General features: G+C 42.1%; 1 protein-coding gene across 11 annotated transcripts in view; it reads left to right on the top strand.

The window, feature by feature from the left end:
• Nucleotides 1-18791, top strand: part of NADK (NAD kinase) — a 137574-nt gene that overhangs the window by 81623 nt on the left and 37160 nt on the right. The window contains exon 1 of one of the 11 annotated variants that reach the window (XM_068240642.1): nucleotides 9502-10057. The exons of the other annotated variants lie outside the window; for them this stretch is intronic. Within the exon in view, the coding sequence (XP_068096743.1) occupies nucleotides 9990-10057 (68 nt within the window). The 5' untranslated portion in view covers nucleotides 9502-9989. Of the gene's footprint in view, nucleotides 1-9501; nucleotides 10058-18791 lie in introns of those variants that run through there. 11 annotated transcript variants of the gene reach the window in all.

Genomic DNA, 18791 nt, shown 5'->3' with positions numbered 1-18791 from the left:
TGTTTAACAGGAAATAAATATGGCGGCCTCTATATTCTTCACACTTCAGTTGTCCTTTAACATTGCCATATCTGTTTTATAAAGTTATTAGATTTCCATATAAGGTTTGACATAAGCGTCTGGTCTACTTGAGGCACAGAAACGTACTACAACAATACTATGTGTGGTTTATAATGTAACTTATTTCTTAGTCTACCAGAAGGAAGTCCAGTTTAACTTGTCAAAGGTCCCTAACATTATATCAGTTTTGTAGAGTCATTTCCTTTCCATATAAAGTGACGTGAGTCCAGCTTGTGTCAGAGAAAGCCATCATAACTGTGTGGGTATTAAAGTAATTTCCATATAAAGTTTTACTGGAGGAAGTCCAGCTTTCTTGTGAATTATGTTATTACTGCATGGAGTTTATAATGATGCAAGAAGGCAAATTACCCACATCTCTTTCCACTGTATTCTTCTTACCTTGCAGTGGGTGTGTCAGTTTAGCTTACACTGCGTCCAGCCAAATCCACAAACCATCATAAAGTGCATTACATTCAGTGCTGATGCTTCTAAGATGGGTATTTTGATGTAGAGGTATTGGTGATGAAATAAAGTCACTGGTATCTGACCAGGTAGATAGTTTAATTAGTGCCCTGCCTCACCTCCAAACCTTGACTATTTTTAACCTTTTGCCCCTCACCTTGGCCAAAGAATAACATTGTTCCTTATGTGTTCCCCAGTATGGGTGCATGCTACCCTCACAAGACATGCACCACCCAGCTACACCATCAGGACATGATCTGCCTTTAGAACCACATGAACTACAAAAACCTCTTCACCACTCTCATTTTGTTATCTGACACTAGAATAAGCGGTTTCTCCTACAGAGCACCCCTAAACCCTAAAGGGGTCCCAACTGATGTGAGTCATCGTCAAACCACTGGTGTCTGTCATACAGATGGGGAAACACTGTCCAACTGTATCCTGCAAATGCATGGGGGCAGAATAGTGCCCCATCTCCACTTTTCAGTGGTTATTTTTTATTCATACCGGAGGATGGGATGAGGTGGGATGATCCAAAATGAACAGGGTTGAACAGAGCAGGATCATGCATTAGGCAAACTAGGCAGGTGCCTGGGGCCTAGTGTGTGTCAAGGGGCCCAACAAAAAGACCACAAGGAGGCCTAAAATCTACTACCTTGCCTAGGACCCCATTACATCTTAATCTATCTTTGGGGTAGAGATGGGGTGACATTATGTTCCTGCATGTCTCCACTATGTACATAACTAGCATAGACATTACCCAAAACAATCTTTTATCTATGATCAGTGTTCCAGAGTAGCTGCTTGCTTCTCTTGAGAAGCACACGCTGTCCTGTGGAGTGTGCGAGGGTGTGTGTGGTGGTGGGGAGGGTTACTGAGCAAAAGGCGTCCTGTTGAGCTTCCTTTCTTCAGGTTCACTTTTTGTGTTGTAGATGAGCTTTAATAACCGAATGTAGTAACTTGTCTTTAGCAGATGGAGATTACTCAATGTTCTATACCAAACAAATATGAGCTGCCTCGAACTCAAAGATCTGACTATTTATTTATCTTTAAGTATTTATATAGCGCCCACATATTACGCAGCACTGTACAGAGTATATCGTCTTATCACTAACTGTCCCTCAGAGGAGCTCACAATCTAGTTCCTACCATAGTCATGTGTCTGTACCTTGTAGTGCATGTATCATAGTCTCTTTTGGGATGTGCCCAGAGGAAAGCAGACACAGGGAGAACATACAAACTACTTGCAGATTTTGACCTGGCTGGGAATCGAACCGGTGACCCAACACTGCAAGGCAAGATCGCTAACTATTAAGTCATATGGCTGGGAATTGACGTTCTCCCAATCTCTCCACCTTCCACAATACGGGGGTATATATGAAGAGTGCAGTAAGCGTGTAAAATAAGGGCATAATATCCAACACATGAGTAGGTTAACCCTCCCCCTCCCGTCCCCACAGGTGCTGTAATTTACTTTTCTATTCCGAGTAGCTACAAGTAGGTAGCTACTCAGAAGAGCATGCCTACCCGTTGCCGCTTGTGGACCCCCAAAGATTTATGATAAGAGGAGATCCGGAGGACAATGGGGGAAAGTTCTGGAGGATGTGATTTTTGCTTTCACAAAGATTCTGAGGTTAAAAATAATTTTAAACAAAGATCACATTAGTTGAAGCAGCCCAGCTGAAGGAGTTAGCAAAAGACACTATGAGCAGAACAGCTGTTGCTTGACTCAGCATGCTATAGCCTAACTCCATCACCCAAATTACACATAGCCTCATACTGCATTGCTGCCAATGGCAGGGCCCAAATTACTAGTCATGGCAGGCGCCCATTTTACATGTTTTAGGGGGAAGTGTGTTTTTCTTTAACTATTTTTATCTACACTGTGGTGAATCCCTCTATTGGTTTTCTAAACATTTTAGAACAGCCTTAATTTGTTAGTTGCATTTCTGCTAAATCAATACAGTAGTAAGTTTAAAAAAAAGTATCTTTTCATCCTTCTGTGAGGGCGGTGACATCAATGGAGGTGCGTTGTCAGTGACGTAGCTAGGGAGCTTTGGGCCCCAGAGCAAGTTTTACATTGGGCCCCCGAGGATCCTATACATAACAATTCATATGGCACGGTGGCGTAGTGGTTAGCATGCTTGCCTTGCAGCGCTGGGTCCCCGGTTCGAATGCCAGCCACAGCACTATCTGCATGGAGTTTGTATGTTCTCCCCGGGTCTGTTTGGGTTTCCTCTGCGTACTCCGGTTTCCTCCCACATCCCAAAAACATACAGATAAGTTCATTGGCTTCCCACTAAATTGGCCCTAAACTATACACTACACGATACATACGTAGACATATAACTATGGTAGAGATTAGATTGTGAACCGCTCTGAGGGACAGTCATGCGACAAGACAATATACTCTGTACAGAACTGCGGAAGATGTTGGCACTATATACGGTAACACTAATAATCCTATACAATAAAAGGCAAGTGTCACTGCGTCCGTCCGTGTGTCAGTGCTTTTTTCAGCACTGCGCATGTGCAGAGACACTGCCGAGAGCCGGGGGAGGACGGGGCCAGAAGGTGTGTGTGTGTGTGTGTGTGTGTGTGTGTGTGTGTGTGTGTGTGTGTGTGTGTGTGTGTGTGTGTGTGTGTGTGTGTGTGTGTGTGTGTGTGTGTGTGTGTGTGTGTGTGTGTGTGTGTGTGTGTGTGTGTGTGTGTGTGTGTGTGTGTGTGTGTTATGCGTGAGGGTGTGCACATACGTGCGCGGCGGGCAGCGAATTAAAGACAGACCTAGCCCGTTTTTAAATGGGCTAAGGTCACTAGTAATATATAATATTTATGTATAATAAAGCAACAAAATCTGCCAAGGACAACCACATTATGAAAGGTGTAAGCAAAGGAGGGGAACACTTTTGTTAATGAATACCACTATTCAAAGCATATATAGAAGTGATCATTACCAGCATAGCACCATTGAAGAGCTAATATTGCAGTTGAGGGAGGGCCCCAAGTGGGCCCTTTGCTTCAAGGACCCTGATGTGGTGGCAATCACTGCATCCCCTTTTGCCACACCACTGTAAATGGAAGGGCTCTGGATCCAGCTGGGATGAAGGGGTCTGTTGTGGCAGCAGCTCAGTCCCTCCAACACCCTTCCCAACACCACACAACTCTTCTCTTCTGTGAAGAATTGTATTAATCAAAGTAGAGAATTTTTAAAAGTTGACTAAGCACAAACTTTAGTTTAGATCTTACATACTTACATACTTTTTTTTTTTTTTTTTTAGAATACATGTTTACTTCTGTGCTGATAAAAGCCAGTGACCTGCTGTGAACCAAAATGGCTCCCATCTCTGGAGTGCATCCAGAATAGGGAGTACTCCTAATATACAAAGGTTGTGTCCTAGGAATGTGTCATTCAAGTGACAGCTCTTAATTTGAGCATAGAAGCCCTCTTCATAACAATGAAACCTATTATACTTGTGTTCCACATGTATTATTTTGAATGTAATTACACCCTTTAGAAGGGAATGATAGGAACTGCAAAAACTGTGTTTACAAACACGTCACATTGAAAGTCAGATTGTATTGAGAATCCCTGTAATGTGCTGCCTGCACTCATCTAAATTAAACAATGCATGTATGACCACCATACACCAATATATGTATGGCAAATGATGGATATTTGACTGATACTGATCATTTACCTGGGCACTGCCATGCACCCCTCGGTATTCCATTACATTGTCAGCAGCTTCAGTTATTCAGTTTTGTAATTCAGTACTAAAAGTATTTTGGAGCCTGCTGTAAATTTCCAGGTCTGTAAGCTTGCGTTGCATGGAATCTGTACATTCTCTTGGGCCATGTTCACAGTTGCGTTGCATTCCCTTTGACAGCAAGAACGCACCGCAACCGATCAGGACAGTGGCGCTGCACATTATACTCACATTCCGTCGGTACAGTGAAGTAGAGTCAATGAAAAGTATGCTTTACTTTTACTGTAATCGCACAACTTTAGCGGTAACTCATTGCGTGCAATGCGTTGTGATGCTGCAACCCTTTATAACGCAATTATCCAGCCGCACTGTGAACTTCACATAGGCGGTGCATTGCAGTGCAGTAAGCTTCGTTAAAGTGACACGGAAGCGAAAAAAACTCATGATATAATGAATTGGTTGTGTAATACGGATAATTAATAGAACATTAGTAGCAAAGAAAATAGTGTAATATTTTTATTTTCAGGTTTATAGCTTTTTTTTTATAACATTGCATCATTCTCTAATAATTACAGTTTCCACAATACACTTTGCATTTTAAATGATTTCACAGAGCAGGCTAATGATCCTTTGAACTTTTCTCTGCAGAAAAAAACATAAAGAAGAAACAATGAGAAACAGTTGAGATAAGAGCTTCAAAAGACAGTCCTTACTTTCCTTGTACAGCTAGAGAAGCTCTTATGCATAGATAACAACTGAAGTTTCTTACCTCTTCCTGTACTGGAAACCATATGAGTCTCATATCATAATGTTTTTTGCTTAGCAGTACTACACATACAAATCATTATATTATAAGTTTATTTTTACTTCAGATTCCATTTAAAAAGCAGCAATTAAACCAGGCTCCTACTCACCACTGTGGACGTGGCCATACACCTCCCGATCTGCCACCAGATCAAGCATTAGATAGAATGAATCTGATCAGAGAGGGATCTATTACCTGCCCACACACTGCAGATAGGTTTTCAGTATATTTCAGCATCAAATCTTTTGGAAAATATCTTGAGGCGCCGCCCCCTCCTGCCACACCCCCTTCACATAACGATCTATCTGCCAGATATCTGTATTCAATCATCATTCTGATCGAATCAGCTGGATATCGATGCCAAAAATCCTGTAATGTACAGGTGTCCTTACATAAGAACTGCCTCAAAAATGACCATCTTCCGCATCAATAATTAGCTTCTAAAAGCAGGAGTTCTTCTGCAGTTCATATATCTGTTTGTCTAGCCAATTTCTGAGCAATCCCATCACTTTGATCTAATCTGCCAGTAATCTATTACTTAAAGACATCCGGTTTATTGACGTGTTCAATTTCTGTGCAGTTTATCAGTCGAAATTCTGATTGAACATGTTTGATAATCTCTCTGTGAGGAAAGCAGGAACAGTGGGGGACCAATGGCCACATACGGTAACTTCTCACAGTATTGAGCAGTATGAGGATTGTGGTTTAATTGATGCTGAATAGAATTCTGCTGAAACCTATGGTAATATAAATTTGCTGGGTAGGGTAACGCTAGCTTTACAAGGAATGCTTTGGAATGACATTTTGTATGTGGGAATAAAAAAATCAAGCTGGATAATGTTTTTCGTGGTCAAGTACTGTTGTGCTTGCGCCGCGGTTTTAAAATTGCATGCGTTTTTAATTGCAAGGCCTTTTGAAAAATCGTGAAGACCTGTACACACTGGTGCAATGCGAATTTTCTATTTTCATGAAGGCTTTGCATTTTAAAAATCGATTTTAAAAGCGCAGCAGTGTGTACAGGCCCCAAAGATGTGAATTTTTTTTTAAACAATCTGAATTTAAACTGAGGACCTCTGGTGGTCACTGAGGACCCCTGGTGGTGTTTTTTTTTAACCACCAGGGGTCCTCAGTGTACATTAGCAGGCATCTATGTACCTTGTTTCTCCGAGTGTCTATTTCATTATAATGAATTAGTATCCGCATACATATGTAGGTGTGCTAGTTTACTTGGAATATATTTGGGAAATGGACCACTTCTCTCTTTTTAACCCTCTCTTTCTTCCCCACCACTTGGTCATGTTGTGCTGGCTCCCAATAGGGCTATAGATAGGAGGCCTTACTTACTTATGACGTCGCAGCAGCATCCGGGTTGCTACGGTAACCCGACGTCTCCTTCTCTATGACGCGACCGCGTCACATCTACTGGGCATTACCTAGCTACATTTTGATTAGACGGCAGGGGGTTTAAAAGCGGATAGACGCATTCAGAAATTAGCCTCTTTCAGAAGCGGCTTGAGCCCGTGAGATGCATTAAGGCAGCAGGCGGTGGTCTTCACTCTTACCTTCTCCTCCTCCAAGTAAGGCCCAGTGCACACCAAAACAGCTAGCAGATCCACAAAACGCTAGCGGTTTTTGGAGCTGATTTCAGAGCGATTCTAGGTATGTTTAGAGACGTTTTCTAAACACACCTAGTGGTTTTGGGTGCGTTTTTGGGTGGCAGATTACACATATTGTTACAGTAAAAGCTGTTACTGAACAGCTTCTGTAACAAAAACGTCTGGCAAACCGCTCTGAAGTAGCGTTTTTCAGAGCGGTTTGCGTTTTTCCTATACTTTACATTGAGGACGAAACGCGTCCGAAAACTGCAAACGTGCAGCAGGAGGCGCGTTTGCGGCTTGGCAAAAACCTCAAACCGCCGGTGTGCACTATCCCATTGCAATACATTAGCCAAGCGTTTTTACAGGCGGATGCGGCCGGCGGATCGCTCCAAAAACCGCTCGGTGTGCACTAGGCCTAAGTGTCACTTTTTACTCTATCTTTGCACGTTAGCACTTTCACTTTACATAGGATTGTGTGTGTGTATGTATATATAGAGGGATCCTCTGTGTCTGTCCCGTTATGATTATCTGGGACCTCTTTTTTCCCAGCCTCTTCACATGTTTTGAACCTTTGAATTTAGGCAGTATTCACTATTTTCCATGTTATTACAACTCTCCTTTGTGATATTTCTATTTGTAAATTGTGGATAGATCTTTATATCGATTTATTTCAGAGGTGGTGAAGATGCATATTGTACGCTTTATTATTATGACCAGTTTACCCCGCCGCCTTTCACCGTTGGTGATTTTTAATTGTTTTTATTATGAAGTTTGTTCCCAATAAAATTTTTGTACCATTTTATAATAATGGCTTCTTTGTGCGGTTTCAATGGGTACTTTTCTTCTTGTAAATTGCTATGTCCTAATTTTTGCCCATTAGCACACTCCACTTTATTTATTGGTTCCTACCTTATTGTGTGTGGGGGGACCTCAATATTTATTAATTTATTCTACTTTTGTTATGTATGGTGCTTGTCCAATTGTAATGCTCATGGCCTGGCTGTATTGCTGATCATCTGCCTCTAATACTTTTAGGCTGGTTTCACACCAGAAACCAGCGTCAGCGATGCAGTGCGCCACGCCCGACGCATTGCACCATCAAAAACAGGCCTTCAGGGAAACCGCACTATTGCACGGGGTTGCCTGTCTGGCCACCTGCCAAACAGGAAGTGACGTGCGCTTTCCATCACTTCCTGTTTCGGGTATGCGGAAGTGCACGGAAGCGTATTGTTAATATACGCTTCCACGCATGCGTGCCACAACTCCACCCGTCGCCATAGACCAAAATGACTTCTGAGCCGACACAGATTGCCGCAAATCGATGCAGCGCCGCAGCGTTAATGTAGTTCTTGACCTGCGTCAGGGATGCGGCGAAAAGTCACTTCCTTCGCACCACGCAAGTATGAAAGTCTCCATAGACTTTCATTGCCCGGCGGTGGGGTGCAGAAAAAATTCTGCACTGCATCGGTGTGAAAGGGCCCTTAGCCATAGACCATGAACAAGCATGCAGCAGATCAGGTGTTTCTGACATTATTGTCAGATCTGACAAGATTAGCCACATGCTTGTTTCTGGTGCTATTCAGACACTACTGCAGCCAAATAGATCAGCAGGGCTGCCAGGCAACTGGTATTGTTTAAAAGGAAATCAATATGGCAGCCTCCATATATATATCTCCCTTCAGTTGTCCTTTAATCCATGCAATGTGTACACCCTAACTGCAGGATTGCTTCTTTCGCAGCTGTGTTTGGGCAGAATATTGCAGTCCACTGCTTTACATCCCTTTAGCTAAAGCTGATGTTTAGCACAAACACAGCCATACAATGACCGATCCTTGGAATCTATTCAGCATATAACTGTTTTCGGATTACCTAACCCTCGTCAGTGCAAAATACCCATTTCTATGGCTCTGAGGAAAACCGGATTAAAAAGTTAACATCACAGGATCTTCAAGCACATTCAGATTATGTACTTTATTTTCATGTTTAGATTTAAAAATAATTAAATTGGTTCTAGCTTCCCTATTACAGCCTCTTCTGTTTCCAAGAACATTGATAGATAACTGTGTAGCTTCTGTAATTGGAGAAAGGGATGTTGCAGCGGACAGCTTCCTTTATTACATTATTACATTACAAAGGAAAAAGTAATGTGTGTATCTAAACTGGCCACATGATATACTCATGGTACAGTTTCAGAAGACAAGTACTGTGTGTGATATACACACTAAGCCTCTCTGTTGGGTGCAGGGATGTGGAGTCCAAGCAATTTTTGGGTACCTGAGGTCTGAAAAAAAATGCACAGCCAGCGGGTAGTCGGTGTACACAGAGAAGCATTGGGATAATGTCAGGCAGACATAACTATAAGCAAGCATTCTTTTTTCTAACAAATAATCTGAATTTAAGCTGCACAAACACTGAACTGGTAAAAACATTATTTTAGTTGTGATAGCCCCCTTGAATTAGTTTAATGTTTTGTTTAGAAATAAAGCACCTCTGTCAGTACTTATGGCAGTGCAATGCAGTTGAGCTACCCTTTGCCTGTCTGCATGCAGAGTGTTTTCCAGTATGTCAGTTTTTAGGTTTGTACGCACAGTGAAAGGGAATCTTATTTCACGCCCTGCTGCATAGACATAACAGGCGGCGTCCTTCATTCTCAGCATATTCTGGGGCTCGGCCTGGATATGTAGTGTACAGGTGTGTGTGTATTAATGCCAGCACTTCCTGATGTACTGAGTGTCCAACCAATCAGTTGTGGCCCTCCCATCTGTTTGCAGACTGAGCAGAACAGGTTTCCTCCACCTGACTGCTACAGCCTCTCTCCTCCTGCTGGGCAGGTCCTGTTCTATGTCATGCACTCTGCATGTCTTAAGAGGCACTGCTGTAGCTGCCTGCCACTCAGAGCCTGAACATGTTATAATTCTGTCTTCTGCCTCCGGGATCTGTGGTGTACACTTGTCTTTGGACTGCACATGCCACCTGTGCATTGGAACTTCTTAAACTCTTCCAGACTGTTTTTGTTACTTTGAGGCTTTCCATCCAGACTCTACCTTGCTTTCTTCCAAGTGGAATGGCAGATAACTGTACACTCTCCAAGCAAGCATTCAGTGTGCTGCATCCTCCACACAGGGACACGTGCAGCTGTTTTTACTTCGTTCTGCAGGACAGAAGATTTCAGCTAACCCGGCTATAGAAATGACTTGAGATTGCTTTGCTTCCAGGATCTTTCCTGCCTTTCATCCTCTCTCCACGGTCCCATATTTTCCATATTCCATTTTTCTTCTTTTTTCCAATGTCCAGTCAGTAGCATCCTTCCACTATCAAGAAATTCAGGTGGCTGCTTCTCCGACGTGTGAGCGGTTTATGCAAAGCACCATGAAGATTTTTGATTGCAAGAAACCCAGACCCCTCCCCAGGAATACCTGGCATTGGTTAGTATCCAGTAAGCCCGCTCACTACCCTCTGGGGAGATGTGTGGTGCCTCATCAGCGTGAATAAGTATTTGTGGGCAGACTTGTTGAACTGAGTGGAGAGGAGGAGGGATACACAGATATCAGGGCAGCTGTCCAAGCTTAGGTTAGAGCTGCCTGGCCTCTGCTTATTCTGCATTTGTCTGATTTACCAGAAAGTGTGCAGCTGAAAAGGGATGGGCAGCAATGTTTGTATACTTTGTCTGTTTGTTCTTTTTGCTGTGGTTGCATTGACAAGGTGTGCATTTTATTTGCTCCCTGTGTTTACTAGATCTGTAGTGTTCATTATGAGCAAAGTCTGAATTGTATTATCTTGTGATTACATATTTATAAAGATTGTGTTATCCTTCAGTATAGGTTAAGATAATTAAAAGTTAGGTTTGTTTTTTAGTAACTTTGGTTACACTGTTTCTGGGATTTCTTTATTATTATCGGTTAACCTAATGCTATATCCTTCAGTGGCTAATAATAGAGGAGAATACATTTTTGGTTACAATTATCCAGGGCCGTTGACATTCTTGGAATATAGGTTTTATAGTTAACTGCTTAAAATATTTGAAATAATTTAGGTTACAAGTGAGCTGTTAAATTGTCACTCTGCAGTTACCATTTAAATACCAACGCTATTTATATAATACGCATTTAGGCAGTTTCAGTAATCATATATAAGGTTCTGCCTAAATGCATGCATGCATTCCTCGATAGTGCACTGGTTAAGTAAGGGCTTTTCCTGTTCAGTAAGCCAGCTTATTCAGTAAGGAGTCCTTGGGCTAGACTCCCTAACACTGCTACTGCCTTCTGAGCGCTCCCTTTTGGCTGCAGCTCAAGTTTGAACTTTGAACCCGCCAGTAGAAAAAATTTACCATATAAATCTTATTTGTCTTGTCTTTTTTGTCTTGCCATTTTGCATGCAAAACAGTAAGATGCATCCAGGTATGGGACATCACACAGTTACTAGGTACAAATTAAGATACATTTTACACAATATAATTTTTGTTGCCAAAAACAATCTTTCATGATTGTGTCAGGTGACTGCTCTCAAGTGATCATGGTAGAGATTTACTACGGGCTCCCATCTAATCAGCTTGTTCTGTCCTATAGAGCATTTGAGGACAAGCAAAAGTAAACGCATGGCAGCATCTGCACTGAAATACAATATAAAGCAGCCACAAATGTCATGGGGGTCGTTTGTTACACACAGGGGCTTACTGTGAATATGTAGGTAGGGTATTTTGGTCTTATCGTTTTTGCACTAGTTCACAGTGCTCAGTTGCATTGCAGAATAATCTTGCATGTCAACTCGCTGCCTATACAGTTCTATGGGGCTGTTCACAGTGCTGCGTTGTAACTGGTCACGTTATGCTAACTTGCTGCATGCAAGCTTTACATTAGTGTCTATGTCCAGTCTCCATTGCAGTTCACACACATTTTAACCCATGCGCTATGCAACGGACCACTGTGAATCCAGCCTTTGTGTAAGTAGATTTTACAGAAAGAATGAAAATACCTTGATTTTAAACATTGTCTCTGGATTTTAGACTGTCAGGAGTTCTATACATCAGATCACCCTGAAGTATTTTTTTTTCTGATATATTTTTAGGTGATGTATTTTTAAATTTGGTTTAGTTTAGTTTTAGTTTTTAATTTAGTAGTTTCAACATAGCAGTAAGAGGGTGGGGGGATTTCCTTGCAAAGTCTGATTGCCTTTAGATTGAAAATAAAAAAACAAAAAAAATATCCTCTACCGTGTTACACCAACCTATAAAATTGGCGGAATGTACCAAGTCTGTGTAAAGGGGAAGTAACAGGAATTGAGAAGCAGCAAGGGGTGATGAAGCAACAAGTTAAATCAACTGGACCACAGAGCTGCAAACATCAACATAGCTGGTGCTTTGCCTCACAGGGCCACTAACCCCCACCACAGAACCAATGAAGGCTGCAACCCACTGGCTGCAATAGTTGCTTAACGTCAAGAGGACTGCATACTTCATGTTTCAGACCTCCTGGACTTTATAGACAAAGTGAACCACACCGTACAAACCAACTCACATGGTCATGTTTCAAAATAAACCCATTAGTGTCCTTGTTAAAGGACAACTGAAGTGAGAAATATATATAGGCTGCCATATTTATTTCCTTTTATGCCTGGCAGTCCTGTTGGTCTATTAGGATGCAGTAGTGTCTGAATAATGCCAGAAACATACATGAGGCAAATTTTTCAGATCTGACAATAATGTCAAACACCTGATCTGCTGCATGCTTGTTCAGGGTCTATGGCTAAAAGTATTAGAGGCAGAGGATCAGCAGGATAGCCAGGCAACTGGTATTGCTTAAAGTGACTCTGTAACAAAAATTACAACGTTTTTTCTACCATCTTACAAGTTCCTAAACCTATTCTAATCTGTTCTGGCTCACTGCAGCTCTTTCTACTATAACCATCTCTGTAATAAATCAATGTATCTTTCCCCTGTCAGACTTGTCGGCCTGTGTCTGGAAGGCTGCCAAGTTCTTCAGTGTTGAACCGTTCCTCTATGCACACTCCAGTGTGTGTTTTATTTACATAAGCCAGCAGCTTCTCTGCTATCTTATCAGTGATAGAAGAGAGCTGGATAAAAATCCTCCTCTGGAGGCTGTGAAAGGAGCTGGTCTGTCACATACTGAGGAATTAACGACATAGGCAGAGCTGTCTGCAGGAAGCCTGTAATGTTCAGTGCATGAGAGAAGCTGGGGACAGAAGGTAAACACACACAAGTGATTTCTTGAGATTCAGAAGTAAGGCTGTATACAGCCTGCTTGTGTATGGATGTATTTTCTATGTGTGGACATGCTGTACATCAACCTACTTCCTGTTTTGGTGGCCATTTTGTTTGTTTATAAACAAACTTTTTAAAACTGTTTTTGACTACTTTTAATGCGGCGGAGAGCGGTGAAATTGTGACAGAGGGTAATAGGAGATGTCCCCTAACACACTGGTATGTTTACTTTTGTGCGATTTTAACAATACAGATTCTCTTTAAAAGGAAATAAATATGGCAGCTCCAGATCACTCTTGCTTGAGTTGCGCTTTAAAGAGGCACTCCACACGGCAACACCATCTATATATTTTTTTATTGATCGGTCTCTCCACATTATGTCTACCCGTGGACTGACCTACATGATGAGAATAAGTACACAATAAAAAATATACTTAACTTGAAACAAACACATTTGGAATTTTTCTGTGCCTTTCTATTGCCCTATTATAGGTGGTTAGACAAATAATGCCAGTAAGGGCCCATTCACACTAGAAGTGCTTTTCTGAGCGTTTTGCGATTGATTAGCGTTTTTAAAATTGCTCCCATTCACTTTCGCGGAAAAAATCAGCGCAATTTCAAGATAGTGTACGCGAAAATCGCTGTGATTTTTGCACAATTTTTACCACGATTTTAATGAAAGTGAATGGGAGCGATTTAAAAAAATGCTAATCAGTTACAAAACGCTCGGAAAAGCGCTTCTAGTGTGAATGGGCCCTCAGTGCTCCGATACGTCCGTAGGTGTTGTCAGGAATATAGCAGCTAGTTATAAGGCTGAAGATGTAAGGAATACAGGAGTATATTTCTATCATTTTTCTAATCTGCTGTGTATTATGTCAAAGGTGTAGATATGCCAGGCTAGATTCATGGACTTTCGTAACTATAAACAAATTTCTTGCGCTCCTGGACTCAGGCTATCACATATAGATGCTTCCTCTTCAAATGAGCGCACTGCGACGCTCCGTTAGGGGTTGCTTGGCAAAGGATCTCTAGAAAAAAGAGGAGCGCGCCATAGTGCGTTACATCCAAGAGGGAAAATTTATTGTGGTTAAAAGTTATACTCACAATGTTACAGATATAATAGGCGTGTCAGCGGGTTAGCCAGCCGCTTCAGATCTCTGACGAAGGTGCAGAGCGCCGAAACGCGTAATGACGTCATACGCGTGCTAAGCGCCAAGCCACGCCCACTTCCAGTGCGACGGAACCCAGACGATCGGGACTCGCGCTGCTGGCCACAGCGCGCCATCCTCCACTGAACTGAAGCGGCTGGCTAACCCGCTGACACGCCTATTATATCTGTAACATTGTGAGTATAACTTTTAACCACAATATGCACTATGGCGCGCTCCTCTTTTTTCTATAGATTCATGGACTGTTCATGTGATTGTGTGTGTGGGTCAATAGACCTACATTTGCATTGAATTCCTCTGGAAGCAGGGGGCTGGGACATTAGCATACAGTTCCTCTGGACAGCCAGAAAACAGGTAATTAGGAAACACTTAATCAGACAGTTGCTTTGAAGCCTATACAGGTGGTCCGACCCTGTTTGAATACTGTGGCAGAGGTGTATGGTGCTTGGAAGCAATTGTCACCTGGACTGGCTGCAGTATGCTTTGAAGCAGATCACACCAGCCTAAGCCAGGACTTTACACATAACATCCTGCTGCACTGTAAAAACCCTAATCAATTGTCACCTTTAACCTGGGGAAATCGGATGTTAAGGAAGTCTTTTGTTGTGTGTGTGTGTGCTATAATACACTTTTCGCATGTGGATGTTAGATCTCTGGGAATCAAATTATGTCTGAGGATGTAATTAAAACTAAAAAATAGTCCCCCCCCCCCCCCCCGTCCAAACAGGAACCCTTTAAAGTTCGCATATCACAGGAAGACTAGGACAAGCGTTCGGTGATGTCACAAACGGGGAAATTGCATTAGTTCCTGGGGGCTGGACATTAAATGCCCCAGGGGACCCTTCGGACTATTTAAGTTGGTCCAGGACAGTCACAGGTATCTTCTCCTGGAGGTAGCACATAGCTAGGGACGATCACGGCGTCCTCCCGTCAAACAACGTTCTAACCTAAGCTGGTAACGTTCTCTTTTTTTCCCCCGTTTATTTTTACGCAAATATCCTTGTGTGTATTTTTGTAACTTTTATCTGTGTAACTTTTTTACTTTGTTTTTTTGTACATCTTTTGTATATATTAAGTTCTGCATTGTTCCACGTTTTCCTGGAATACTAAAACGTTAATTAAATAAGTTTGACTTCTGCTGTACTAAACCAACACTCATAGCCTAGAAGAGACTGAAGTGCAACTGTGTATAAATCCATACCTAATTGTACGTTTGAGTAACCCTACCGTATGAGATTGTAATTGCATTGTGTGTGGGGGCGTTTGTCATACGTTGGCTTAAAGCGAGCAGCTGACCCAACGTACGAAAACGCCAGTGCGAGTAGCTCGACAGCAGAGTAGCTAACAGTATCGTTCGGAACGACTGTTAGTGGTTTTGCTTCACTACAGTGTAAGATTGCAACTGTGCGTGTGTGTGCGTGGCGTTCCCGTATTCGGCCTAAAGCGCAAAGCTGATCCGAATACGAAAACTCGGATTGCGTGCTGAGCACCCGACAGCCGAGTGGACGTGTCTAGCAAACCGCTAGTGGTGGCAGTAAGGAGCTTTTGAGGGGTCACGGCCTTGTTTGTAGCTCGAATAAGGCTGCTCCCCGCTTGATCTGGTCAAACCCGCAGGCGGGAACCGTATACGCAGGCGTGCCGCGGGCCGGTTCCTGACAGGTGTGAGTACTATTGAAGCTTCATGAGACAGTGTTGAAGTGTACCTGTCAGGACAGAACTATGGTAGCTGCCAACAGCAATCTCTTCCTGAAAATGCTAGCTGTTTTGCTGGAATGCTTACATTGTGACTTCAATATGTTTAACTGTTTGCCTGCCACAAGTATGCATGTAGAAGGCCAGAATGACTCATCTGTTTCAGATGAGGGATTTATAAAGCATTTAACCCAGAGCTGCTCTGTTGCCATAAAGCTAGCATTTACTAGGTAATCAGCAATGGGCACTTCTGCAGTTCTCTCTTGACAGATGTACTTTTCAGCTCATGCTACTGTGCAGTCTAACCTCCTTCTGGACATTATCTTTCACACAGCACATTGTCTTCAGTGTTAGACAGGCAATTACCTTAAGGGGGGGGGGGTTAAAGAACTCCATAGCATTTTATTAACAAGTGTCACCCTAATGTGTGTGGAGATTTTTCATGCAGAGATTGCTGCACTGGGGATGCCGGCTATGTCCCCTTCACTATAGATTGCTTCTTGCCTACCTGCTTCAGAATGAGCCTCAATAAACCCGCTATGTTCTCAGTACTACAGAATTAATGGGGGAGTGAGTGAGATCACTCACGAAGACCCCATCAAATAGCACAACCTGAAAATTCCAGTTGATGATCTTGTCCCCAAGAAATCAAGGATGGTAGTATAAAGAAGCAGTCCTCCGGTCTCCTATTCTTAACTGAAATATTAGGTTTCGGTGGCCAGGTTCACTGATGGTAAAGTAGAGACAGTATATTATGTAAGCTCTGGGGTTGGGCAAGCTTTGTCAGCTGGTTATGTCATGCAGGTATGTTAAGTCCTCTCCATCTGATAGTTAGAGTGGGCAGCTTCTGGGTATCGCATTAAGTGGAGGACCATTGAATGGCATATGTTCAATGCATTGTGCTGTCAGTAGCTTCTTGCTGCCTGTGCATAATTAATCTCATTTATATTGATTGAATCTACATTATATTTTCTGGGCGCCCTTTAACCCTTATTGTGAAAATTAAAAAAAAAAAAAGTAAAGAAAGCCCAGAGAATTAAACAAAAACACAGTAGTAAGAATTGTAAAATTCACTCATTGTAGTCCACAGAAGTGTTTGAAAACTTGCCTTTTGCCCCAATGGTCCTTTTCTGGATGATGCTTGTTTGTTGTCCTGAATGGTGGTTATTGGTGTAGCCTCCATTGTGTCTCGTTGTAAAAGCATATACTGTACACTGTGCCTCTCCCCTAAGTGTGCTGCATGGCAACAGGCCTGATTTACGCCTCGTTTGCATTAGTCAATACAGAAGGCCGTGCATATTCAACGCAATGCACGCCATCTGTGTTGCCATCCGTTGCGCTGTGGATCCCATTCACTGACAGTGAATAAGTCAGTGCTGCATTATGAACAAAAACGCATGCAGTAGTGCGTTACTGCAGCGCAGAAGTTAGAATGTCAGACAGTGAAATTATGCACTTTTGATGATGTTGCCTATTGCACACTATGCACTTTGCTGTAATGTAAACAGCCATGGGTATAGTGTGAACAAGGCCTTAAAGGAAACCCAAACTGAGAGGAATATGGAGGTTGCCAAATTTATTTCATTTTAAACAATGCACATTGCCTGGCTGTCCTGCATATCCTCTGCCCTTTACTACTTTTGGCCATAGACCCTGAACAAGCATGCAGCAGATCAGGGACTCTGACTTAGCTGACTCATGTTTTACTGGATTAGCCATATGCTTTTTGCAGGTTTTTTATATATATATTACTCAAAAAGAAAAAAACCATAACCCACTCCACCATGTACGCAGATGGGTGAGCAGGATCATCCGACACTTCTTGTGCCAGAAGATCAACAGGGCTGCCAGGCAACTGGCAGGGTTTACAAGTAAATAAATATGGCATCCTCCATATCCCTCTGACCTAGAGTTCCCTTTGAGACATCTCCAGTTGGGATGCTAGAAGTAATCCACAAACATTGGCTGTATTTATTGGAGACTGTATTATGTGGTTAGAATGTGCCACCCTCTGCTCGGTGCTCTCTGATGAGAAAGGCTTATGCATTAGTGGTTGTGTGATTGCAAGAGCATGCAACACTCACAACAAGAGTTTATAAATAAAGCTTGTTTTTCTGAAATAGATTGGCTATAGTATCACTTTCAAGATACCAAAGAGCACATTTTGCAGTGTAGTTGGTACAATAATGCTTCTCGTACTGATTTAACTGATATAAAGAATAATCGTACTTTTAAACTTTCAGGACCTCCTTTATGACTCAGGTAAAGGCTGCAGTTTTGTGCTACACAATAGAGGCAATTTTCTATAATCCAATCAGTTAAGAGATTACTTATGATATACCCCACTTGACATGCATCGACATCTCTGGTAATGTCATATTAATTTGGGTCAGTGAGTCAGTTTTAAATGCCCAAAATCTCTGTTTATTAAAGCTTGAACTGTGCAATTTTATAAGGTAAGGCTTTGACTGTTTTCGTTTTGATGCCAGTTTTACATCCCAGCTAATGGCAACCTGAGGTCAGATGAAAGATATTCTAATGGCAAACTGACACTGGTTATGTGCACAAACTCTAAGCATTGGTTTTAGAATAACTTTGCTATGTTCTGGATAGCTATATTCTGCTTTAAAGCGGACCTGAACTCAGAACTTCCTCTCTGCTCTAAAAGATAAGCAACAGCTTAATAACTTTTAAAGAAAACCATTTATTTGATGCAGCTTACAGAACTCCTGCAATCAATTTGCAGTGTGTCTACTTAATACTTCTGTGGAAGCTGACAAAGGGTTAACATCCCGTGTTTACATATCATCTGTGTCTGCCCAGGACTGATGAAATTCTGTGGTCACACCGCTGAGAGATCAAATTACACTTGTGATTACTTGAAGATGAGTGGGAATTAAACAGGCTCTTCTCTCTAAAACACACAGGGTGCATTTCTCTCGGTTTTCCTTATGTCCTGTGCAAGAGTTCAGGTCCACTTTAAGTTGCTTGTGGGCAAAAGAAGGCCATTGTCGATTTTCTCATTCAGTATACCTATATGTTTGTACAGACCTAAACAGATACTCCAAAATAACAGGTGTG

Source organism: Hyperolius riggenbachi, chromosome 6 (genome assembly GCF_040937935.1).
Source record: "Hyperolius riggenbachi isolate aHypRig1 chromosome 6, aHypRig1.pri, whole genome shotgun sequence".
Taxonomy (NCBI): domain Eukaryota; kingdom Metazoa; phylum Chordata; class Amphibia; order Anura; family Hyperoliidae; genus Hyperolius; species Hyperolius riggenbachi.
This window is presented reverse-complemented; position numbering and strand designations above follow the sequence as displayed.